Genomic DNA, 27,005 nt, shown 5'->3' on the forward strand with positions numbered 1-27,005 from the left:
TCGGGTTTTATCCCCTCTCCCCCTCCCCCAAACTTGTTCCATTTCACATTTTTAGGATTCAACATAACTGCAATCTTTCGTAATGCATCGTTCAATCCGATTTGCCAACTTGTTGAAAACGTTCTCCAGTTGCTGCCGAGTGATTTCATGAATTGTGTTTGTGATCATCCTAAGTTCATCCAAATTAAGTGGTTTTGATGGGAAAACGACAGCTTTGTATCGCCTCATAACATGTAGTCCAATGGGGACCGGTCAGGTGAATGAGGTGGCCAAGCGATTGGTCCACGTCTTCCGATCCACTTGTCTGGGAAGACTTCATTCAAAAAGCGTCGGACATCCGAACCATAGTGGCAGGGAGCAGAGTCTCGCTGGCACAAGGTGAGATGTGAAAAGTTAAATCGTCATAGATTGGGAACAATAAATTCTACAACATTACAAGGTAACATTCGCCATTGACCGTTGCTTCTCTTCACAACGAGGAAGGACCAATGATGCGTGGCTCCCTGAGAGAACACCAGACATTGATTTGTTCTAAGTCTCTTCAACATTGCCAGGAATTCTGAAGTTTTTCTGTCCCCCTAAATGTGGTAATTGTGGTGGTTGACTTTACCACTGATGTAGAAGAGTTTCCTCAACAGAAAATGTCAACTTGTCAAACCCAGGGGAATTGTGGATTGAATAACCTTTAAAATACCATGCACGATTTACGTGTAATCATGCTTTCACGCACCATTTACGGTTTGCTTCTATCGTGTACATTTCGTGGGTTGGCGTGGTTTGGTTGTGCCTGGGTGGCGTGTCATCCTCAGTCATACAAAGTCTCCTTCTCACACTTGACCTACAAGGCCTTCATTCACAGCTCAATGGAGCACTGCTCTCCACTCTGGATTTGGCTCCCCTGCCTCACATCTTGCTCAGCTTGATGCCGTGGAAACCAATCCTTCAAAATCATCGGAATCTCCCGTGATTAAGCTGAGTCTGTGGACCTATCGCTTCGCCGTCGCAGACATATCAGTGGTCTCTGTCTTCTACCACCTGGTTTCTGCAGGGCTCACACGGTCCACCATCAACCCCCTTCTGGTGAAACTCCCTCCACTCATTTGTACCTCATTTTTCCTGCCTGTGGTACCAACTTCCACATGCTTTTCAATCTCATTCTTCCCTCCAGGTCTTGAACACAGTTGTTCACTACCATCTCAGATCGTCCCCAATCCAAAACCACGATCTTTTCTGCCCTCGTTAACCTCACCCCACCCAAAACAGCCTGAATCTCAGGACGTGGTACCTGAAGGTGATAAAGGTGATCGATGACTACTGACGTGAAGAGTAAATTTGCTGTCGCTGCGTAGTTACCTGCCGAAGTGCCTGCCGAGGAAAACTAAACTCAATGCTGTATGGGACAACTCGATGTCCTTTATGAGTAGTCTTACAGGTTACATATTCATGTGAATGTATTTGCTCTGATTGACACCATGGAAACCAAGGCTTTCAAGATCATTGGAATCTCTCACGATGAAGCTGAGTCTATGGGCCTATCAATTCGCCATCGCCGACAGGTCGGTGGTCTCTCTGTCTTCTTCCGCCTCATTTCAGAACTTTCACCCTCTGCTCTTTCCATGCTCTGCCCCTCTCAAGTATCTGCAGGACGCACGTGGCCCACCAGCAACCTCCTCTTCGTGAAACTACTGAAATCCAGAACCACCGCTCGCATCCACTCATTTATTCCTCCTTCCCCACTTGTGGAACCATCTTCCACACACTTTTCAATCTCATTCTTCTCTTCTGCTTTTCAGGACCTCTGTTCACCACCATCTTAGGTCATCCCCCATCCAAAGCCATGATCTTTTCTGCACCCATTAAACCACCCTCACCCCTCCAAAAATTTTGCTTCGGTATCCATCTTGTCCACCCCAACCCTCATGTTAACTGCATCCCTTGTTGGTCCATCTCCGTTTATCTTCTCCCTCTGCCCTGCTATTGGACTTTCCCATTTCTCCTGCTGTTTCGTTTATTTTGTGTTCTCATTTGTTCTGTGTCCTCGCCCTTCCGCGAGCGTAGACCATGTATAAACCAAAAAAAACAAACAAACTATGTGGTTGAGAGTTTACGTACATATCTACCAAAGCTCCTCTTCCCAACTACGTACATAATTCTCCATGTGCACGTGGTGGGCCAAACATTGGCCTACCACATGCTTTGATGTCCATTACCGGTGTTGACTTTGAAACTTATTCCCATAACGATGAATACCGTTTGTAGTGAAGCTTTGTTCCAATGGAATTGATATTGATGTTGCGCTCTGAACTGAGACAATTTTAAAGAACAACTCCATAAAAAGAGACTTTGTCTCCTGTCATTAAATTGTCGAGACGTGACCTCATGTGAAATGATAGAAATCACGAACGTGGGTTCAATGCACTATGAGCATGGTATTTATAGCATTTACATTGCTTCAACATTTCTTTGTCATTTCGTATTAGATCGTTATTATCCACCCCCACGCTTTTTGAAAAACAAACAAACAAACAAACAAAAAATCTTTTAATCTGCTCCGTCTGTCCATCACACCATCCCCTCCTAAACAGTTGTGCAGAAATTCACCAAACTTGGTTGTTACGATCACCGCGTGGCACAGAGGTGCGAGAGCAGTCTCATTTTTGACCCCGTCTCTAGGCTTGGATCAAAAGGTCACATTACAAATGCAATGACGGACACATTTTCGAACATTCTTTGATGAAACTTTGTGTATTCAATCAACTTTGGGGGGGGACGGACGCATGAAATATGTAAAAAAAATATAATGGATTTGACCCCTGGTTCATGCCCCTGGGGTCAGGACTTAGAAAAGGGAATTTTTATTTAATTTTTCTTTTTTTAACTCAAAATGTGATGTTGGGTCATTCCTGGTGGAACTTGTTGCCGTCTTTCAACTTTTGTTTCGGTGTGAAGCGTGGGGATTTGCGATGGTGCACCTCAACATCAGTCTCGTTATTATTCTCATCAAGATGAATGCTCTTTGAGTTGATTGCAAAACAGGTTCTTGTTGATTGAATTATTTGTAAAACAAAAAACTAATTTTTATTTGTAATTTATTTCTTTTTTTAAAATGATAATTGTGATTATTTTCTCTTTTCTCAGGCATCTGCATTGTGCTTGTTCAATTAAGTAACCCATTGTAAGGCTGGCAGGATAACCTGGAGGTACACACACTCGCCGCTGAGCTGTCTAGCTTGGGTTAGAATCCCAGCCCAGCTATACACTTTCATCCCAGTGTTTCACAGGCAGGGAGATTCATCAACGTGTGTGCCGGCCGCCCTTCGAATGGACGTTAACCTGGGCATCTGTTAGCATTCGTTGGTGTACTTAAAGATCCCACGGTGTCGCGAAGAGTCGGTGAGCTATTGACGGCACCGTGAACAAATTACAAATTCACGCTTTATCCCAAAGGGGGGGGGGGCACTGCATCAGCGGCACAAACATGCCTCTGCAAGAACTGATGCGAACTGCATCCACAAGCTACATATAAATGACGACGGTGCCCCATGGTAATCTACAACAAAAAAAAAGAAGAGTAGGTCATTCCGTTGGGTTGATGAACACTACCTGCAGGAGATGGGAATCATGGGGTGTGGAAATTGACACAAATGTTGTACCAAATGACCTCTTCCAGTTTGTTTCCTTGTGCACAGTATACAAGACTAATATATTGGTGTCTTTCATGGCAGGTACAACTTCTATGGTTATAATACGATGTCACCTGGTGGCTATGGTTACGGTGGTGGAACGGGGAGCTATGGTTACGGTCAATATTCCTACGATGGGCCAAAGACTCCCTATGTGTTGGTGATAGCTGGCCTGGCCTGGGTTGTCACTGTGGTCATGCTAGTTCTTGGCCTTACAATGTACTACCGAACAATTCTGCTGGACTCTAATTGGTGGCCTCCCACAGAAGCGGCGATTAATGCCGTACTGGCTGTCCTTTACCTCTCTGCTGCAATTGTGTACACCAACGACGCTTATCGGGGTGGTTTGTGTCGCTCCCCCGGCTTTGTAAATCCAATCAGCGGGACTTTCTGTCACATTGAGGGAAGTCAGTCTGCCGGAATGGCATTCCTCTACATTTCAGCCCTCTTGTATTTGCTTTGTGCTGGAGTTGCCCTCAAGATGTGGCGGCACGAAGTTGCACGGAGACGTAAAGATGCACTTGCCATGGATGATCTTCGAAGCTCTGCCGAGCCCAAGGTGATTTTTTGGCGACTTTGAGTTGGTTTTGATCGTTAAACTATTAGTTGGGCTCAAAACGCTGAATCAGTGGGAAATGGTGTCCCCCTTTTTTTGAAGATGGATGCTTGGGTAAAATTTGATGCTGAGTACTAGGGTGCCGACCGATTTATAAAAAAAAAAAAAAAAAAAAAAAAAAAAAGGTGCCCAAAGTGGGCACTTTGAGCCTTAATGGTGCCCACAACTGGTTTTTGGGCATTTTGGCCAAGTTTATGTACAGAGCAATAGGTTTTTCTTCATAAAAAGGTTGATTTAGACCTATGATATATGTGTTATGAATTTAAACTCATGAAATAGCCCAGGGCCCGTTGATTGGCAAAAAAGGGGCCCATTGGCCCATTATGTGTAAATAGGCATGGGTGCAGGTGTTTATCCAATTTAATAGCCTTATAAAGAAAGAATTGGGCCATATCTGTTACCCGGTGTACATGAAGTGGGCCTTGCTTGAAAAATACATATGCATATTGTGGGCCAGGTGCCCATATTGGGCAACATGGGGCCCATGTTAATAAAAATTGGCTTATAATTTCAGTTATGATCTTCAAAGTGAGCCAGGTTACCAATCAATTACATCCATTAACCCACTGTAAACAGGAGTTGTAATATTCTGTCCACTGGGCACGCAGGATGGGCCAACGTGGCCGAAAGTGCCACCAAAAGGCCTAAAATGGGCACATGATAAAAATGCAAGTAATCAACTGTTTTTCCTGAAACAAATATTGAATTATAGGCTTTGAGGGGTGCTGATTTCATTGAAGTTGATCTCAAACTAAAGAATGGGTGATTTAGAAACAGAACTTTCATTTTGATTTACAGTACATATAATGTCAATGTTTTTCTTGCGTTAAATCAACTGTAACATTGAATATATAATTACCTAAAGTACTTACGTTAAATATACCGGGCATAGTGGCGTGCGCCTGTAATCCGGCTACTCGGAGGCTTGGGTTGGAGGATCGCTTGAGGACGGGCGCTCTATGCTGGGCCATGCTATGAGAGGGTGTAGGGCAGCCCGGAATCATGGCAAAACCCAATCCTTATCCCTGTGTCGTAAGAGGCGACCAGGGTTGCGTCAGGAAGGGCATCCGGCGTAAAACCTATGCCAAATCAGCATGCGGATCATAACGGATGATCTGCTGTGGCGACCCCTAACGGGAGCAGCCGAAAGACGAACAACAACACAACTTACGTTAAATGTAATCGTCTCATGTGAGGCTCTTTTTTTTTCACCAGAGCACAATTGTATTACAACAACAGTTCACCATAATCATCAACAGCATGGGCTGAAATTGGAGAGATAAAAAAAAAAGATTTGCAAGCTCATATTAAGGTCCTGTTCTTTTAACTCTGCAATGAGAAATGTCGATGAACGTTTTCAGCCGTACAATACATTTTCGAACACTCATTGTAATTACCTCACATGAACAACAGCCATTGTAACCAGGCCTCTCGGAATATAATTTTCATACCATTTCGGTTTAAAGTCTTCGAGGCACATATTTGTCAACTACGTTCATTAATCAGGCGCATCATAAGGAGTCGTGTCGAAGTTTGTCCAGATCAATTGCTCATGTTGGCTGTAATCCAGGATGCGCTGCGCTGTCTGCTGCCTGAAAATAACAATGAAAATAAAGACTTAACATACATGAATAACATATATGAATAAAAAGGTCAAGAAAAATTTGAAACATAGCAATATAGAAAAAAAATGTCATAATGAATTGATGGACAATTTACTCTTAAAACTTCTCTATTGTTTTTTTTAAATTACCTTGTGAATCTTTTGTCTATCGAGGAAGTGAACTGAAGAAATCCTCATTCAGGGAATTCATCTTCGTCTTCAGAGCTGCAGTCACTTTCTGCTACATCTGATTCTTCATGTGTTGCGATGTCTCCTTCCTCGTGGACTTCGTTTTCACAGGGCTGTAGGTTAACAGTCTCTTTGTTACAGTGTTCGTTTGTGAAGTCGAGTACCTGTGGCGCGGGCTTATTTTGCAGCTGGTCTGTTTGTGGCACACTATCCTCTTCATACCAGATAGGAACAAGGACACCGTCTTCGAATTTCCAGCCGTAGTTAAGGGGATCTGGTTGCTCAAATGAGCCAGTGAGGCAATTCACCATCCCGTCGATAACGAAGTTCTCACGCTTTATGTGAAATCCCAAGGAATTAGAATCTGGAGGCAGTCTTTTTGATGAAGTGAATTTTCTGGTGTGTCCCTTTCCAGAAATCAACATCGCATACCTGCTTTCCCCAGGGGTCCGCTCCTTCTTGGGTCGATTTGTATATGGTGTGCAACACAAAGTCGGCAACTTGATCAACATCAGCGGTCTGTGTTGAAAGGCTGCTTAAGAGCCTGATTGATTCAGGATTCTGTCTCATTTTTTTCAAAGCTTTTGAACTTTGAACGCCCGTAGAATGGCTGGGTATAATCGCTCCCTGTCAAGGCATGAAAAGCCGGAAGAGCTCCACAAACGTCCTTGCCTAGATGTGACACGAGGCTCTTGATATTGTGATTTGTTATTCCTTCCCTAGACGACGACGTACCTTGCTGAAAATAGACATTGTCTTCACACTGTTCAGCACAGAACAACAACAGAACATACACATCCGTGTCATCTGCAACTACACAAGTTTCTCTGTGCTTTTTTGCTGCAAAGACGGCGTGGTGTGCGATTCGGGGATCAGCCTCTCTATGGGAAGATCTCAGTTCTTCAATTTGCGTTGAAGGGCTAGACGAATCGCTTGCCAAAAAGAGACACTGTTCACCTTTCGTAACAAATGTATCCTTCTGGATACTGGATTTCCCTGACATGATGAAATCTGCGAGAAGATTGGACAGCTGAAGTTTGTTCCCATCATTGGTGAGGAAACCATTCCAATAGCCAGTTTTTGGAAGCTGTTGACTCAGATCAGATATTCTTCTTTCTCTGCCTTTGTTTGGACGACCTTTAGAAAGGTAAGTCTGACCTGGAACTGCTCTGTAGTCGTCAAACACCAGATGCAAAGTATTTCCTGGAAGAGACTTCAGGTAGTTTACGATGCGAACTGCCCATGAAAAGAAAGTTTGTGGTTCTAGTCCTCTGATGGGGATTATCCGAACAACTCTCATTGCATCGACGACACAACATTCTATATCCTCTGGAGGCTTGGACATCGCCGGTTGTGGCGATAGTTTTTGCAAGTTGTTTCGGAAGAGGGATTTCGAAGAAGCTCTACCGGTACCTTGCTCATTGCAAATAGCCCGGGGTTTACTGGTAATGGGCCATCCCATTATTGACCTCAGATTGAGCTGCTTTCTATCATATTCTGTCAATATGGCAGCAAAAGACTTTCCTTCGTCCTCACCAACCGACACTTTCGGAATTTTGCGTTTCAGTTTATCGAAAGATATCACTTCTTGTCATTTAATGGGGTCAGTGTATTTCGATCGTCCCTTTTCAGGCGTAGAGCTTGTGTCTTGTGTCGTGAAATCAGACTTCTCACTGGCAGGTGATTCTGTTTTTGTTCTTGTGGCGGTATAATCTTGCTTACTCTTTGAGAAACGTTCAAGGAAATCTCTTTTGGCTTCTTGTCCAGGTTCTTTCCTGGATGAGACGTTTCTCAACATTGAATCCGGCGCTACTTCACCAGTACTGAGATGCACAAGAGGTTGAGAAGGATCCCACAAAGTCGAAACCCATGTATTCAGACCATCAACAACTCTTGATACATTGTTGTCGTCCCTTTCCTTTCTCTTGTTTTCAAACTCTTCATGGCAATACGAAGCATGCCTTCCAAGCTTGGTATCTAGATGGTGTTGCAGGGCTGTCAAGCAGTGATTGATTCACATCCAACGCTCACTTAACGCCAACATTTTCAGTCTTTCCAGACAGTCCTCCCGTGTCCTCTGATAGTCTGTTTATTGTCATCTCTATTATTTGATCCATCGGGATTTTCGTGTGCTTTCTGCCAGACAAGGATCCAGTGAAGCCCACACTAGACAAGTATGCGTACGCATTGGGATTCCTCTGCATGTCGACATAGAAATAGCTCATACTTCTTGCATAATTCTGGTGGTTTAGTCCGAAACACCACGGTAGAAAGAGATCAATAATTTCAAGAAAACCTTCCCAGTTTCCTATCCTTTGAAAATGGATACGAGCATTAAGCAGAAAACCGTTGATTACATAGTTATAACATGGGCCCTTTTTAGGTCCTTTGGTGGCACTTTGGCTCAACCATTTAAGTGCCCAGGAGATGGAATGGAATACAGTAGGTTCATTGTTCTAATTCACTTGTAATCTGGCTCACTTTGAAGATCAAAACCTAAATTATAAACCCATTTTATATTGAAAATGGGTCTCATTGCCCAATATGGGCACCTGTCCCACAATCTGAATATCTGTTTTTCAAGCAAGGCCCACTTCATGTACACCGGGTAATAGATATGGTCCAAATTTGTCTTTATAAGGCTATTAAATTGGATAAACACCTGCACCCATGCCTATTTACACATAATGGGCCAATGGGCCCTTTTTTTCCCCAATTTACGGGCCCTGGGCAATTTCATGAGTTTAAATTCATAACACACATATCGTAGGTCTAAATCAACCTTTTTATGAAGAAAAAACTATTGTCCTGTACATAAATTTGAACAAAATGCCCAAAAACCGGTTTTGGGCACCATTAAGGCCCAAAATGGGCACTTTGGGAACCTTTTAAAAAAAAATCGGTCAGCACCAATAGTACTCAGCATCAAATTTTACCCTAGAATCCGTCTTCAAAAAAAAGTGGACACCAATTCCCACTGATTCAGCGTTTTGAGCCCAACTATATCCCATCGATACAACAAAAGGGTTTGTGTGGCTAAATGAGGGGGTTGATATTCAATGGGTTTATTCCTTTCGTGTGGTTTTATTTTCAACAGAATCGATATGTTGAAGATGACAACAGATATCGGAAAGTAAGTTTTTCATTTGGTTTTCTTTTTTTCTTTTTTTCTCCTTTACTTGTAGACTATTTCTCAGCATTGTCTTCCTTAAAAGGCATGCTTGACATATCCCCACATACTGTTTCACAACGGTATCGGTGATCGCCTTCGTTTGAGACGATTGATCCGATTTATTTTACATCACTGTGTCTTGTCTGGTGTTCATGGCGCATGTCTTTGATTGCTTCGACCCCAACTTTGATTGTCGTCTGCTGTCTTTTCGATATTGTTGAAAAATTCAGGTCGTACGTCACATGCATTTGATCATATATATAATGCAGGACTCCACATTAAGTTCGTTTATGGGTGCCTGAAGAAAGTAAAACTAAAACGCATGTACGGGAGATCTAATGAGCGTATGGTCTACCTCAAAGTTCTAACAACGAGCACGGTGAAACAAATTTCCAAAAACTTCGAACTGCACATATTGGAATATCTTTATACTTCGAGCACTTGCTCGTTTAAATAATTATCCAAACTCACGTTCTGCAAGCCTGGTCACTGAAGTACATAGATCCAACTCCATTGAGCTTTTGCAATTGGGCGATGCCTGTATGTGTCGTGAACGGTAATTCAGATTTCACAACGAAGCCATGTTGAAGAGTTGCCACACAAGCGTCATGCCCTTGTCCATGCGAATGATATGTTGAGGGATGCTGGCTGGTCCAGAGGTCATTGGAGAAGTTTATTCTCTGATCGCAAGGGTCTTCGCATTGGCATACTCACAGTGATGGGAGTCGTCATGCTTCTGCACATTGCTTCCATGATCAGACGCCGTAACAATCGCATCACTTGGCAGAGCAACCGAGCTTGCTGATGCTGATGTGCCGAGCTTGCTGATGTGCCGGCCGGACACGAGGGCACACTCTCCTCTCGATCGCTCATCTTGTCTTCCTGCTGCATCAGGCACACTTTCCTCTCCCTTTGCTGCACGCTCCACATTTTGTTTTTTCACAGGTGTGAAGCCGAATTGGAAGAGTCTTTTCTGTGACTCGTTCCTCTGATTTATGGTGTGACTCGTTCCTCTGATGGTCATCAACCAATCGTTTTCACATCTTGGTTCACGTATGTGCAAGTTTGCAGCGTCTTCGTGCAGACCCCCTGTGATTGTAGTGTTTGAGGATTATTAATAGTATCGCTAAATTTGGCGACGTTTCATCTTGTGAAGTGGATTTGAAAAATCTTGTCACTCCAATCGTGGCAATCGTAAATTTGGGGGTCCAATACATTTTCATTATGCGTTTTTATTTGTTTATTTATTTATTTTTGAGGGTGTCCAACCTGGTATCCAAAACCCAACCACTTATAAAATCATGTGCCCTGCACACCCAGACACCCATTAATGTCGAGTCCTGTATAATGGGGATATCTGGTTGTAGAAATATTTATTTATTTTATTTTCACCTTGCCCCTCCGCAACCCCATGACAGGCTAAGAAATTAAACTTTGCATTTCCTCTGCATTTGAGTTAATGAGTGCTGAAGTACAAAAGCAAGGAGGCATACTGTCATGTAAACAGGTTCGGTAAACATTGCAAGTTTAAGTCCTCTGAATCATTTCTGTGTATTTACCATCCATACGGGTGACTGCGATGCAGGTTGATGCATTTGACGAGAGTCCGTTGACAAGGAGGAAGATTGAGATTTTTAATGGGTCCATTCCCCAGGGCCACGTCCCAAAGCCTGTGGTTATCCCAGACTACCTCGCGTGAGTAATGTCCTGCCGATTGATCTTTACCTTGACTCCAAAAAAGGATGATGAATAAGGGACGTACAGGATAAGGATCAGATTGTCATGTGAAACCAACTGTCAGAAAGACAGGGTAGTCAAAGTAAATGCAGTACGCCCATCCGATGCTTCAATAATATCATGACTTGAGAGCAATGGGAACGAGAGGTGGTGGGGGTTGGGGAGGGAAAGCATCGTAAGTTGTGGGATTTGTTACCTCTGCCACCGAAGGTGAAGGGGGTGATGTTTTCACCACTTTCTGTCTTTGTCTGTCTCTTGTTTGTGTACAGGATATCTCAAAAAGTTGCAGACGGATCCGGATGAAATTTTGTGGACAGGTTCAGTGTGTGACATGGACGAACTTGTTAGATTTTGGCGAAGATCTGGATCTGGATCTGATAATTTTAAAAGTGATTCTTCACCATTTCATTGAGAGATAGGGCCAAAAACGATATGTAGCACGATATCTCAAAAAGTTGTGGACCGATTTTTGACGAAACTTGGTGGACATGTTGGGTGTGTGACAAGTAAGAAATGATTCAATTTTGGTGAATATCTCAATCAGGATCTGGATACGAGAATTATTTAATTTTTATAGTGATTCTTCAAGAGGGAGAGAGAGGTGTGGGAGATATATATATATATATATATATATATATATATATATATATATATATATATATATATATATATATATATATATATATATATATATATATATATATATATATATATATCTTCTTTCGGCTGCTCCCGTTAGGGGTCGCCACAGCGGATCATCCGTATGATCCGCATAGTGATTTGGCTTAGTTTTTACGCCGGATGCCCTTCCTGACGCAACCCTGGTCGCCTCTTACGACACAGGGATGTGGTACACCTATTTTAACCGGGGTATACACCGGCCCAGTATACTGGTACTCATTTCGCCGACCTCGGAAGGATGACAGGCTGAGTCAACCCCCTGGTGTATTAATTCAGTGGCCCAACGGGGCTTGAACTCAGGACCTTTTGGATCCCAAGCCGCTGCCCTAACCACTGCGCCAACACCAGGTATATATATATATATATATATATATATATATATATATATATATATATATATATATATATATATATATATATATATATATATATATATATATATATATATATATATATATATATATATATACATACATACATACATACATACATACATACATACATACATACATACATACATACATACATACATACATACATACATACATACATACATACATACATACATACATACATACATACATACATACATACACAAAAACGATATCGTACTGTAGCACATAATATTTCAAAAATGTATTGGGCCTGATATGTTCTCGTGGATCAGGCATTGCGTGGCGGAGTTATGCGCTCTACCGGGTGCCCTTCGAGTTTTGCTTGTTTTTTTAATGAGATTTTGCCCACCACAAAGCCAAAGGCCACTCAAGGTTGGGACTACACAAAGGAAAGTATCTATAGATATTAAACAGAAAGGAGGAATCTATTGACATTCCTCTTGAATTGAGGGAGGTGGGGATTAAGGGGGAAGCAGGAAACAGGTAAACTATTCCAAAGTGATGAAGTGTGGGGGGAGGGGAACTCGAAGAATACCTCATACGTATTCGATGAGGTATTCTTCGACTCCTTGGGACGGATATAGTGTGTGTATGGGAAGAAACTGCCAAACGTGTCGGGTGACTACAAGTATGCTCAGGTGGAACAACATCTGAGAGACTCTCAGAGCACATTCCGTCGTAATATCTGTAGAAAATGCTCAAAGAATAAACAGAGCAGCAGACTGAGAGAGGTTCCAGCGGTAATACCAACTCCTGTCCCACCAGAATGGCAGCACATGGCTGGACTCTGTCTAGGAGAGATAGGTGACAGGCCGGAGCACCAGCCCAAATATGGCAATGATCCTCCATGACAGGTTGTACAGTGGCCTTGTGTAGATGGCGCATAGCAGCTTGAGGAAGGTATCGCTGAACATGAAATAAGCAGCCAAGGTGCTGGGAAGCTCTTTCAGCTCTACCAGATGTGATGTTTGAAGTGATATCCAATCCAAGCAGACAGAAAACAGGAAGTTCCTGCAAAGGTGAAGAATCCTTAGACAGGGTTGGAAAACAAGGTGATCATGAACTAGACACGGACAACAAGTGGGTCTTTTGTTTTTTGGTTGAAAGTAGCAAGCAAGTCTTCTCCCCAGTTGATCATGCTCTCTAGGTCCTGATTGAGAGTGGTCCTCGCATGGTCGTGGGAAGGAGGAGACGAGCTAGGTTCTTGGGTAGGTAGCATACGGTGTTGAGTCATTTGTGTAAATGCTTCATTGAGAAAGAAGCCCATCGGGCAGATCATTGATGTATAACAATAACAGTGGTATGTGGAAGTTCCGGGATGGAATTGTGACGAGCATAATCGGTTGGATTATCTTTTTGATTCATGACTGGAAGAATACAATGGTGGATTCAAAACATTTTGGATTTTGTGGTTTCACTTTCTACTAGTCTTTATTATTATTTATTGTTGTATACAGAGTCGAGGCTCATGGAAGAGCGAGTACACTGACTGGAACAGGACAAAAGAAGCAGTGCAGAGAGGGGTGGGGGAAACACCAACAGCAGATTTGAAGGCCAAGATGGAGGCAGATTTGGATAAACAATGGGTGTGGGGAGGAATGTGGGGCAAGAAAGGATGCATGGGGTGGACAAGATGGATTTCGAAGGAAACTCTCAGGAGAGAAAAACGGGAAATTTTGGAGGAGGGATTGGGGTTGGGGGGGGGGTAAATGAAGGTAGAAAAGGTCATGGAGTTTGGATTTGGAACAATTGAGATGGTGGTAAACAGCTGTCTTGAATATCTGGGGGGAAGAATGAGATTGACAATAATGTGGAAATTTGTTTATGTTAATGTTAAACACTCAAGTCACGGACTATGAGTCTTCATCGAGATCGGGCCTTAAATGAAAGAACTGCAGAGATAGAAAAGTGAAGAAAGAGAGAATAGTCTAAGGGTTTTTGAAGAAGTAAAAAAAAATCTGCTTTTTGAAAAGAGGAAGGTCATAAGTGTTTGTTTGGGAAGACGTGAGAAGGTACGGTTTGAGTTTAGTCATCACTTAATCTGATTTACATGAACAATTTGTCAAGTGGTGTTTGTGTAGATTTATTCAGTTTGACCTGAGTTGATAAACCAAGTTTATCTTTTGCTTTGAGGGTTTTTTTTACTGATCTTCTTTTCCACCTTGTACCGCAGTAAGTTCCCAGCCATCGCGAGTGAGAGGGAGCGAGCGAGGTATGCAGCGGTATTTAATGATCAGTTTGCAGAATACAAGGAGCTGACTGAAGAACTGAAGGAGGTGAAGGGTCGCTTGAAGGAATTGGACACCTTGATTCGCCAACTATCCTCATGCACGGAGGGCCCCACCGTATGACATACAAAGCGTGACATCATTTTGCTTCACACTAATGTGCACATTTTTGTTTTGTTTCATAACATGGTGAAAATAAGTTGATCTGTTAGAGTTCACATCTGAACCCCTTATGTGGACCACTCAGGTTCAAGTCCCATACACCTGTTCATCTAAAGATGTCCTTGTAGTTGATATATAAAGGATGTCTGCACGTGTATTAGTCCTGATACGATTTATATACAAACTCAAACATGAGCCTTCGATCTTTGCAAAACTAAGAATTTTGAAAAGCGAATTTAACAAAGATTAAACTTGAAATTGGCGTCCACACTCATCCTAAACCATGTCGGCCGAGGCACTCACTTTTTCATGTTTATTTGCCTTTACATTCGTTTTCTATGTAACTGCTTGACCAATTGACACAACTTTCACTGTAGTAGCACCAACCCATAAAGATTGTTTTTCATTTTCTTTTCTTTTATTTTTTTATTTTAAAGAAAGTTACATGGTGATTGGATGGGAAATGCAGCAGGCGTTTCAAAAAGTCTGTTTTCTGTAGTTTAGGGTTGCAGGGTGTTTCACGTATCAGGAATAAACGGTGGCAGGATTTGCACTCCAGCCACCATCAAATCCTTCACTGCACAAAACACAAGAAAAGTGCCAAGAAGACTGAAAACTCACTCGGTGGGAGTAACTCCTGTGCAGTTGCTCTTCACAGGGCAGCTCACCGGTGACGGGATTGGGGCAAAGCCTTCAGGACCCCTACTCTTTGATAAGAGGAAAACCACGAGGTAACCTTCCTGGGTCAGAATGTGGGAGTGTGCGTCAGGGTGGTTCTGAGGAGTCTTCCACCAGATGGCAGTCTCCTGAGGATAATCCGAGGCGGTTCCTTCGGGTGGGTGCTTGGAATGTCCTTCCCCTAAGAGAGGATGACCACCTGTCTCTCTTACTATCTGAGCTCAAGTGTTTGAACATCGGTATTGCAGCACTCTGAGGTTCGGAGACCGGATTGTGGCGAGATCATGGTGGGAGGTTGGCAGGTTGCACCTACTATTGGTCTGGTCACTGATGGTTACCATGCCCAAGGAGTTGCTGTAACTATCCAATAACCTGACTTAAATGATAATTGAGGTAACCTCCGGTCAACGAGCGTATTATGAAACTAAGGATTTGTCACTCCATGGGTGTCATTTCCCTGGTCTCAGTATATGCTCCGAATGAGGCGAGTGATCTCACCGTGAAGGACGTATTCTATGCTACGGTCGAGTCTGTGGTTGATCAGTGCCCCAGGAGATATACTCTTCGAGTCTTGGAGGATTTCACTGCATTGCCTGGAACTGATAGGGATGGTTATGAGACATGCGTTGGTCTCCATGGGTCTTGAACTGTGAACCAAAATAGCACTAAGTTCCTTGACCTTGCAAGAAGTCATGGTGGCAGGTTCATGGTTTCATTGCCAGGCTCATCGCTGGACTTGGTATTCCAATGCTGGTGGTGTGGCAAAGGAGATTGACCATGTGCTCATTGATGGTCCCTGGAGGATGATCCAGAACTGCAGGGTCTACCGGAGTGCTCAGTTCCTCAATACAGACCAAAGGCTTGTGGAAACAACTCTTTCTCTTTCTCTTTCTCCTCCTCTTTCTCTCCATCTCCATCTCCATCTCATGTGCTCTCTGTCTATGAGCAGCATGTCTCAAAAAGTTATGAACAGATTCAGCCGAAGCCTAGTGGACAGGCTTGTTGTGTGTCCAAGACAAGTTGATTAGATTTTGTGAAAGATCCGGATCTGGATATGATAATTTTTATTTATTTATACAGTGATTCTTCGCCATTGAGAAATGGGGCAAAAAAAACCACATTGTTGTGGATTATCACCCGTCCAGCGTGCGGACGACCGCCTTTAGCTCAATTGCGGCCGCGCACGCCCACCGAATGAGCAATCTAGTCGGAGCTTTCGGATCAACGCCGAAACCCAGCTGCGGTTGTTTTTAACCGCACCATAAACCAGCCAACTCTTCTGTCCACGCGCTACAGGGTCGATCACCGAATTGTCGATGTACCTAATTATTCGCGCAGACAGAAATGCCGGGAGTTTATTCCTCAACGGAGCCTGCACGAAAACGAGCCGCTTTAAGCAGCTCGTTCTGTTTGCAATTGCCGAGCGGTTTTATATCTCCAAGCCCCGTCGGACCAGATGTACATTTTATCGGCTTATAATCAGCCAGCTAATTATTCCGAACGCAATTATGGCAGTCAATGGAGGAAGGTACGCAACGAGCAGGTGTCATTCACAAATGGGGACATTTATTTCCACACATGCAAGCAATGCAATGAATGGGGGTGGGGGTGGGGGGGATGGGAAAAAGATGCGAGCAAGAACCTACAGCTGGTCTATTTAATATGTACATGCACTTACTCAGTTTTACTTGGTAGACAAGGGGCCACAGACTTTCATACAAACCCCCAGAAAGAAAGGAAGAACCGGGCTCGTAAGCCTTTTAAATTGCCCGAAGCCGGGATGACCGAAGGGACTCCGAGAGACCAAGCAGGCTACCTGCCACCCTCTTGGTGACTCGCTGGGCGACCGTCGATGTCTCTGCCCGCACTCCAACCTCCGAACTCTCCAAGCTCTCTTCCCGACTCCACCACACCAGCGCAGCGTGAACTTGAACGCTCTCTCCCAGCGCTCTTCTCCAAGTCGTTCGTTCCTTGTCGACGACCCGGCGCCTCCTCAACCGCTCAACTGCAGTCCAGGCTCCAAACTCAACTCACCAACTCGACTCCCTCCACCGACCAACAACACTCTCGGCGTTGAAACGCGCCTTTTTATAGCCCGCAGGGTAGGGGTCGCTCTGGGCTTACCACCCAAAGTCAGCGCCCTCCTTCCTTTCACCTTTGAACCTTCACCCCCGGCTGGCTCCGCCCCTTTCGCCGTTCTGATCCGATTCTGCCGTCAAAAGGGGCCGTGGTTGACATCACTTTCACAACGCGGCCGTGTTTGAGATCACTTTGCCGCTGTCGAGGATGCCATCATGTTTGTTTGTGGAGATGTTGTTTGTTGGGATGTTGTTGTTGGTGAAGAGATGGCAGTGTTGTGGAGATGCTGGTGAGGAGAAGTTAGTTTGTTTGTTGAGTTGTTGTTGTTTGTGGAGATGATGGTGAGGAGAAGTTTGTTTGTTTGTAGAGATTGGTGTTGTTAAAATAAAGATAGAAAAGAATAACACTACCTCAAGATTCACAGCCTGGCACACGAATAAAGCCCGTTATGCATCGGTGGGGAAATCTAACCTGGAACACACACTTACGGACATAACTGATCTCTGGGGAACCTGAATGGTGATCTGTGAATTTCCACAACCGTAACACTACCCCCTCCCCTTTTTACAGACTCGTCCCGAGTCGTCAAATTTCCGTGTGCCTTCATGTGTAAGTTCTCCCCGAGTATGATTTACCTTCGGATCCCTGAGTGTGACATTTGGTGTATCCGTGTCCCAAAAGTAAATAACCTACGGGCTGTGTAACTACCTAAGCAAACTCACTCGTACAGGCGACTTATCTACAATTGCTGGCGCTACGACAAACATGCAGGGGGAGCAAAACTCATTTACAATTTTTACCTGAACTTAACCTTATACATTTTACATGAAACCATGGCCCAGGACTGATGGACTTTGTGGGGAAAAAGGGAATGGCAAAGTTATTCAGTATTTTAGGGTGAGCGCTCCGCAGCTGAAGGTCGGATGTCTTCAAGGGCTGTTCGAAAGGCCCCGTTGTGCGTCACAGAACCTTTTTCATGTCTTCAGCTCCTGGAGGCAACTCACCCCAACCCGGCATGCCATATGCCATCCCACAGGCCATTCTTGAAACAGGGAGCCAGGCTGCCCAAATGCAGTCCCAGGCTTCCCCCCTGAAGTGAACTGGATGACGCAAGCAAACACAAATGGTGCACAGGCTGCACCAATGCAGTCCCCGTGTGTGGCTGCTTGCAGGGCAGTCCCTGCAGAACACTGGATGGGCACTGACGCAAGCAAACACAATGGTCGGCGGGGCTGCCTGCAGGGCAGTCCCAGCAACTTGCACGATGATCCTGGCGCACATGGTGATGGATGGACACAGGGGCAAATGCAACCAAGGGCTAGCAGGCATGGGGTCAAGGCAGAGGCAGGCAGACAAGGCATGGCAAGGCCGGAACAGGCCGCTGTAGCACAAACAGGCCGGCATACGAAGCTGGCTGGCCTCTTGTCTCGTTCTGGCGATTTGTGGAGGGAGTGCTGTGGTGCCGGCGGGTCTGAAGTCGGGCTCGGACCTACCCTACTGTCTCCCTCCCAACTTATCGCCTTTGCCTGTCTCTGTCCATACCCAATCCCTTAGTTTGCAAAACCAAATTTAGCCCCATCTTATTTTTATTTTTCCCTTTTTAATTCGTCTCCCTAACCCCCTTTATTGTCTCTGTCCGGCTAACCTATTGTGTCACCCAGCCTACTCCCAACCCCTATGTTCCTTTCCTGGAGGGGAATAAGGGAGAGCTAGCGTCCTGTCCTGAGGCCCAATGAAGCCTCAGAATGGCCTCCTCAGATCTCAGCGATCTAACCCAAAGTGGGTTCAGCGGCCTACAACGAGAGCGAAGGGATGGATGGTGCGGAGGGGTACACTTCCCTATCTACCCTAACATTTATTAACTCCTTAAACTGCCCCGGGGCTTTCAACAAACGCCTCTCACTTAATCTATTGGTTCTACCAACCAAGATTCCCGTCGCCTGTGTTGGTGTCCTCACAAATTTGGGCCTTGCCCTCCAATTTTCGCTCGTGCCCTTGCACGGTCTCATGGCTGGGCCGTGTGGCTCACTTGGCAGGAACTACCCTCTGCCGATTCTCCAACCATGGTACCCCCGGGCCCTGCGACTGTCTCCGAGCCTAACAGCTCCCGAAAACCTGGGGAGTGCCCTCCTTGGCTACTCCTCCTCGATACTCACATGGCAGTCTAGCACCACGGGCCCCTTTCTCCGGGTGCCCGTGCCCACGACACTGCCCACGTGGCCATTGGCGCTACGGGCCCCACTTCATGCGGGCCCACCCGTGCCCACTACGCTTTCCCGGCCCCTATTGGGCCCTTGGTCTACCGCGGCCGACTAGTCCGGTGCCCGAGGTGCCCACTAAGCGATACTCACCGTTCGCAGCCACGCTCCCAACGCGTCAACAGGACTCAAAACTGGTTTCAGGCCTATACTCGCACCAACAGCAAGACGACTTCCATTTTTGTCAATTTGACTAACCCACTAACTTACATTACTCTGACCCTGGGGTCCCTTGGGTGGGAATTACTCCTCCCCCCAATCACTCATCGCACCATGCATACCACATTCACTCCATTCACACAGGCCCGCTGGCCCTCACTCACTCAACCTGTTTCCTTTCTCAACTCGCATCACATCGCTGAACACTGCCATTCTTCTTCACTAAATCCCTCAACGAACTCGTGCTCCCTCGTCATCCCTTACAATATAGCACATCCTTTTAACTCTACGTAGCTAAGCTACATCCCCATTACACACTCAAAGTCTGTCCGTGTCTCCAAAAATCATTTCCCATTCTCTAAATCTAAACTAAAATCCCTCTAACTAATCCATTTCACGGGCTTCATGAGGAACAACTCACATCCCCATGAAGCTGGTCTAACTAAACTAACCCATCCCCCTAGCTAGTGGTCTTCCTGTGCCCTAAAGCAAGGGGGTCTCCTGCCCAGGAATCCTGTTTACCCGAAATGGCGAGGCTTGCTTTTCTCTTTTTTTTTTTTTCTCTCTTGTGCTCACCAGCGCGGGGTTCGCAACCGGCGCTCTTTTCCCGTGACGTCATGGCAGCTGTTCTCGTTTCTCGTCCCTTATCGGATGGTAACATCCGGCAGGGATTTCCTTCTGCCGGATTCCAACCATTCGTGCAGCCACGACGTCCCCCTGCGCATCCCAAGCAAGCCTCGCATTTCGAGGGGTACCCCACGCGAGCACATGTGCTCTGCTCGTCCGTAACCCGCGCCGTGGAATCCCCGATGACGTCACTCGCACCCTGAACCCGCGCGATTTCTCGCGCAAGCCGGGGCACACATAACGCATCGGGAAAGCCGCTTAGCGTGCTCTGCGAATAGAACGCGCAGCGCAGGCCACATGGAGCTTTACACACATGCTCGCCTGGAGAACCCGTCCGATCCAAATTCACAATTCCAGCCTAACTTTTGTCCGTCCGCGGGATCAGCTTGTATCCACCGCATGCGTTTCCGAACCGGATCTCACTTGCGCAGGTGCGCACGTGGCCGCCTCGTGCGAAGCACAGCAAGGACCCCGCACGTGCTGCTGTGCGAATCTGGCACGGTCCTAGAAACGACTACGGCCGCTACACGGCCCTTGTCCCTCGTCTGGCACCGTCTTTGTCGCTATTCAACGCACGCACTCCCGCATGCCATGACGCTTACACACCTTACCATGACACTCTCACTCGGACATGCGATTGCGTGTTCCCGCCTACCAACCGCAATTTCCCTCTCATACCGCGCTCTTACACATGCGGTTCCTCTCACATACGCCCTTTCACTCATGCTATGCGCGCGTTTCAACACGCATTTTGCCACACTCACACCTTTCACCACACACACCGAGACAATCGCGCTGGGAATCCGCGCCACCACAAGCGCTCCCGGGGCCTCCATACCCCCCAAGCTCCGCGTGTACCTGTTCACAGCACTCGCCCCCCCCCCAACTTGTTCGGCACGACCAGACTCACCTGGTCGCGATCCGCTTCAAGGGGGCATATTCCTTCCCCTCGTTCCTGAAGGAGGCTATCCTGCTGCTTGCACTGGGCCACCAAACATTCCCCAAGCTCCCCCTCATTGTCCATCGCTAACTCCATGTGTGTGTGTGTTCGTCTTTAGTTTCTTTTAATTCCTGCGTCTCCGTCGTCATCACCTCTACCTCCTTTAATTTCTCCTTCACTTCGTTTATTATTTCCGTTTCTTCCTGGCTCTATTTTCCTTCCCATTTGAGTCGTTCTTCCTCTCTGAGCCCCCTTAGTTGTTCGTTATCTTTCCGGAGCTTTTCCATCTCTGTGGACTCCAACTTTGCTCTCTCCTTGAGTTGGTTGATCTCAAATTCATATTGTTTTTGTTTTCTACCCCACCGTCTCTCATGTTCCTCATTCTCCAATCTCATCGTTTCTTTCAATTGGCTGATTTGCTTTTCCTGTTTCATTCGTCGTTCTTTCACTATCTCCGCGTTCTTCAACCTTGCTTTCTCCTTTAGTTGTTCTTGTCTTTCCTTTTGTTTCCTTTCCCACTGTCTCTCATGTTCTTCCTTCTCCAATCTCGTTTCTTTCAATACTCTTTCTTGCATCTCATTCTTTAATCTTGCTTCTGCTTCTAACTTTTTGATCTGCACAGTGTGGTTCTTTAACATTTCATTCTCCGTTCTCTTTCTTTCCTCTCTCAACATCCTCAGCTCGTTTTGTAATCCCGTCTCTTTGTTTTGGTGTTTCGGTAAGTCAGAAGCTTTTTTTTCTAATTCCTTTCTCATCTCCACACCTCTTTCACATTCTTCCTTCCTCATTTCATCCATTCTCTTGCTCATCTCCTCTAGTTGGTCAATTTCCAATTCGTGTTCTTTTTGTTAGCTCGCCTGTTCGAAGAACAGAGAGCTATAGCGATACCCCCGGCGTGAGCGTCAGCGTGAGCATCAGCGTGAGCGTGAAAATGTTAAAGTTTTTGGTGCAAGTTATTTCCTTTCTAATGTTTTTATCTACCACACAATTTTTTTTACTGATTACAATATACAAATACATATATTGCTTTAAAATTATTTGGATCAGACTTCACTGCAATGCTTTATAAAAAATATTATTAGACTAGTCTTAAAAACGATAAATGTATAAACAGGCGAGCATTGGGTGGCTTTGACACCAACTCTCTGGTTTCCTTCCCCCGTGCCGTGCGGCTCGTTGCGCTATTAATATTAATAAACGCTCTCCCAAAAATGCTGTGGGTAATATACAGTATGGTCGTCTCTTTAATCATATTTATACAATGGTGTGTGTGTGTGTGTGTGTGTGTGTGTGTGTGTGTGTGTGTGTGTGTGTGTGTGTGTGTGTGTGTGTGTGTGTGTGTGTGTGTGTGTGTGTGTGAAATATATATTTATTTATAGGAGTGAGGCTCATGAAGAGCATGGTAGAACTGACAGTGGGACAAACATCAAGGGAATGAACGAACAGGAAAAGAGGAGCGTGACCAGGTGAGGAAACGCTGAAACTAGCAAGTGAGATGGTGAGGTTAGAAAAAGTTTTTGTGGGTAATAAAGATCATGTGACAATTGCAGATGATGAGAGATGACTGTGCACTGCTTACTTGAAGCCCTGGGGGAGTGGTGGTGGGGGTGGGGGGAGTGAGACTGAACAGCCCCTTGAACTTTGTTCGATAGATAGGAGAGGTGAACTGCTTTACAATCGCTCCATTGAGTTTATTTGTTTTTCTATTTTTACAGGAGACTGAAAGAACCAAGAAAATATTCACAGAATATGAACGAAAGAAGAATGTGAGTGAATTACCTTGGAAATTGCTCGGTGCTTTCTTCCACAAGATCATTTTATATAGAAGTTTGCTGTTTGGCCACACCACCCCCCCCTCCTCCTTCCCCCAAATATATTTCTCACTGACAAGTTGATCTTTATCCTTAAAATTCTTCTCTGTGACTTGCTTGATGCCAATTAACAATCATCTGGAAAGCCTCGTTTCTTGTGAACATTGTTTAAACCGCCATGTGTTTGCTCCGTCACATGAAGCATTCAGTTTTGTATATTCCTAAACCCAACGAGTCAATTGGTAAAAGCAAACCAAGTGGAGAGAGGATTAAAATCTGCCCTCGACAGGTTTTTGATCTGAAACGCCAGAAAACGCAGATTTTTTTTCCATAACGATAATTATTTCAACAATAGACTGCGGAATATGAAAATACTAGGTGTTTCCATCAGCCAGGGAAAAGGGGTATAGTCAGTGAGCTGCAGTCTTGGAAATGAGGAAATGGTTGGTGTTTGAATTCTTTTTGACAGTTGTGATTGAGGATGGATGTGTGAGTGAGTGAGTGAGTAGCAGGTGCAAGGCCAGATGAGAGGCAGACAAAGTCGAACGACTGACTCGTGTGTAATGAAGGAGACCCCGGTGGGTTCTGTGTCCTGAATTCCTGATGGGCACCGTCGATGATTTCATCCAACTCGACCATATAGAGGAGAATGCTGGATGCCTTGCCCACAATGTAAACCGATAGAGTACTCCAGGTCTGCTGAATTACGTTCAAGTTGGGACACACTTTTAGAAGAACTCAGAAATGTTTGTCATGTCTAATAGTAAAATCCAATAATTGGAGAGACTCGACTTCTTCCAGAGGTTGATCACATGAGTAAATAGGAGAATGAACAAACTGGGTTCCCCAGAGCACCAAAGTAAGGAAGTTGGAGTGATCTGCGTTTCACATATTTCTTCCTCTTTGGCAGGACCCAGCACTCAAGGAAAGACAAGACCGATGCGAGTATCTGAAGAAGAAGCTTTCCCATATCAAGCGGCGCATACGAGAGTACGATCAACAGGAGCCGGGCGGTCGACAAAGACTGGTCTGATGTGCATCACCAAGCCACCGACTCCCAGTTCAAACTGTGAAACTACCCGACTCGACCAAGAGACTTGATTTTGTGGTGTCCCAATTTGGCATCATTACCTGATTGGGTGCTGTGTGATGATCAGCAGCTTCATCACAATAATGCGCAATGTTATATCAAAATTATCTCGTACAATTACCAAATTTTTGAATCCGAGCTTATTTTGTACGCAGCACAAGGTTGCGGATCACATGATTGGCTGAGGGCACAGCTGTGCTGCTGATGCAATCCCCTCTGTAGGTTAGCACAGGAATTGTTAATTTGTTAATGGTGCCGTCGATTGCTTGCCTACTCTTCACGAAGGACACTGGGATATCTAGCATCCACCAACTAATGTGACAGATGGGACGCCCAGTTTAACGTCCATCCGAGGGATGGGTGCACACATTGAATCGCTCTGCCTGTGAGACACCAGGATGGCAGTTTATAGACGGCCCGAGATGCGAGCCCTGGCTAGACAGCCTTGAGGTGAATGTGCATACCACAAGGCCATCCTGCCAGCCCAACCACAGAACTCGTAGTGCAAAACTATATCCAACTCGAGGTTTTGTCATGAAAGACAAAGTCTTAAAGTCCAGCGGCCTTCATCGGGGAATGCACAGCTTGTTGGTCAAAATGACAGTCGGTGTACGTACTTGACACTAATGAAACCATCATCGTGTGGGTAGCTAATTCAAGGGGAGATCTGTCCTTTGAACTTTGGTTCAGTTCACCCAATTTCACCCATGACCCTACAATTTGTGCCCCTATAATGTTTCTGAGGTTTCGTGTTTTTTTTTTTAGGATGTTTTCTCCGGTTCTTATTGTTGCCCTTTGTTGTGAGTATTGATTGCAAATTATCACTTGACTAGAGCACAATCATCAAAAATGAAACGCGTTTTATTACCTCCTCCGCACACTCGATGATCGTTGATGCTCCAGACTCCAAATTCTTCTTTGAATGTCTTGCGAGGTTCACTCAACTTCAAGCATTGATTGACGTGTCCAAAAAAAAAAAAATGTAAAAATTGCTTTTCTTTGGACATTTTTAAATTAAATAATTGTTCGTGGTTTGCCATGCGTCGATACCCTCGGGCAGCATGGCAGCAACTTGCGACCTCTTCAAATATCAACGAACATTGCTCGGTAGCTCAACCTATTAAGGAACATTGTTTTTACGAACCACTATTTATCGTCGTCGTATCTCATTCCTATACATTCGTTCGGTTTGATCAGTTTTATTAAAAAAAAAAAAAATCTGAGTAAGAATTGCTTCACTTAAAAACACAAAATATTCCGCAGAGTTATGTTTGCTTGTAGTTTTTCAATGACAAGTTTTTATTTTTGTAGTCACTTCCTTATAATTGTTATTTTGCAATAACTACTACGACCAGCACTAATTTAATTACCCCATTTGTCCCCAAATTATGGGCTCAGCTGGGGAAAGTTTTTTTTTTTTGTTTTTTTTTTTTTGTTTTTTTTGTTTTTGGGGCGGGATGGCTGGGTCGACCTGACGTTTGAATGAAGGAGGCAGGAATTTCAAATTTGTTCAGGTCGTTCGGCGATAACTCGCATCGGACGTCCAATGCTGGCGGACGGGATGCTCGGCTTTGCCTCCGCCTGAAAGACGATGCACTTTGTAATTCGCCGTCTTGCCTGTAAAGCACCGATCCCATCATTTATTCAGGTGAAGAATGGAACCCATACCTACAGTAGGTGATTGTGCTACCTTTGCGCCGTCCTGTTGGGCTTTGTAATTGCAAATGCGAGATTGTTGCCTCGGCAACTGAAGGTGAACGGAGGTTATGTTTTCACCCCTGTTTGTCTGTCTGTGAGCAGGATAAGTTATGCTTTGTCTCAGAAAGTTATGGACGGATTCGGACGAAATTCGGTGGACATGCTGTGTATGACGAGGACTAATTGATTGTTTTGGTGAAGATCTCGATCCGTATCCGAGAATTTTTTTTAAAGTTATTCTGCACCATTGAGAAGAACAATATCTATAGCACAATATCTCAAAAAGTTATAGACGGATTCGGATGAAACTAGGTGCATGAGTTGGTTGGGTGAGGAGAACAAGCTGATTCGATTTTGGTGAAGATCCAGATCCGGCCTATCGGTGGGATACAAAATGTAAACTGTTTGGCCTGGCAGAGGTGTGTGCTCTACCCAGTGCCGCTCGTGTATATTTGTTCCGTTTAACCCAATATGCTGCATTGCATCAGATACGAACGACGTGAACATTTTGTAGTTTACAATGTGAGGAGTGGATATGAGCATTGTACTTTTCTTTTGAGGTGTTGATTTTTGTCAAAGTTTTTAAAGACCAATCAAGTGTGTAAATCACTTTTGCTACGACCGACAGCAGGGGTTTTATAACAATGTGTTCATATGTTTGTCTTTGTCCATTGCATTGATGATGGACAATTAAACAATGAACCGACATTTTTGTGTTTTCAACTTTCTTTGTTATACGGAGTAAATTCTGCAAATTATTTTTGTAGATGAACTTCTGATTTTCCATAATAATAAATACAATGTTTCTGCAGAAGCAATTTTCCAGTGTGTTCATTTGCAGAGCTGATGGGATGGCCTGGGGTGTGACACACACACAACTCGAAGTCGTCAAGCCTGGATTTGAACCCCGATCCAGCTATAAACTCCCAGCCTGGTTTCTCAGGCAGGGTGATTCATCCATGGGTGTGCCGTCCTTCGGAAACATGTTAAACTTGGCATCCTATCTGCCAGCATTAGTTGGTGGGTGTTAAAGATCCTACAGTGTCCTTCACGAAGAGTAGGTGAGCTATTGCCGGCACCCTGAACAAATTGCAAATTACTGACCCAACCACCAAGTGACCCAACTAGTATAACCCTTACCAAGAAACTGCTTTGGCAGCAACGACGCTCCGTAACAGTCAGGTAAATCAGAATTGTTG

At 44.8% G+C, this 27,005-nt stretch overlaps 1 protein-coding gene across 2 annotated transcripts in view; it reads left to right on the plus strand.

Annotated features, from left to right (window-relative positions):
- MARVELD2 (MARVEL domain containing 2) overlaps positions 1-26,620 on the plus strand; it is a 34,736-nt gene extending 8,116 nt beyond the window's left edge. For both annotated transcript variants that reach the window (XM_085896437.1, XM_085896438.1), the window contains exons 3-8: positions 3,726-4,242; positions 9,189-9,224; positions 10,849-10,958; positions 14,250-14,421; positions 22,923-22,973; positions 23,929-26,620. In XM_085896437.1, coding sequence (XP_085752563.1) covers positions 3,726-4,242; positions 9,189-9,224; positions 10,849-10,958; positions 14,250-14,421; positions 22,923-22,973; positions 23,929-24,051 — 1,009 coding nt within the window. In that variant the 3' untranslated portion in view covers positions 24,052-26,620. The remainder of the gene's footprint in view (positions 1-3,725; positions 4,243-9,188; positions 9,225-10,848; positions 10,959-14,249; positions 14,422-22,922; positions 22,974-23,928) is intronic.
- Positions 26,621-27,005: the final 385 nt, after the last annotated feature.

The sequence above is a fragment of the Eptatretus burgeri genome, chromosome 9, assembly GCF_056783735.1.
Source record: "Eptatretus burgeri isolate ZD-2024b chromosome 9, Ebu_testis_v1, whole genome shotgun sequence".
Classification (NCBI taxonomy): domain Eukaryota; kingdom Metazoa; phylum Chordata; class Myxini; order Myxiniformes; family Myxinidae; genus Eptatretus; species Eptatretus burgeri.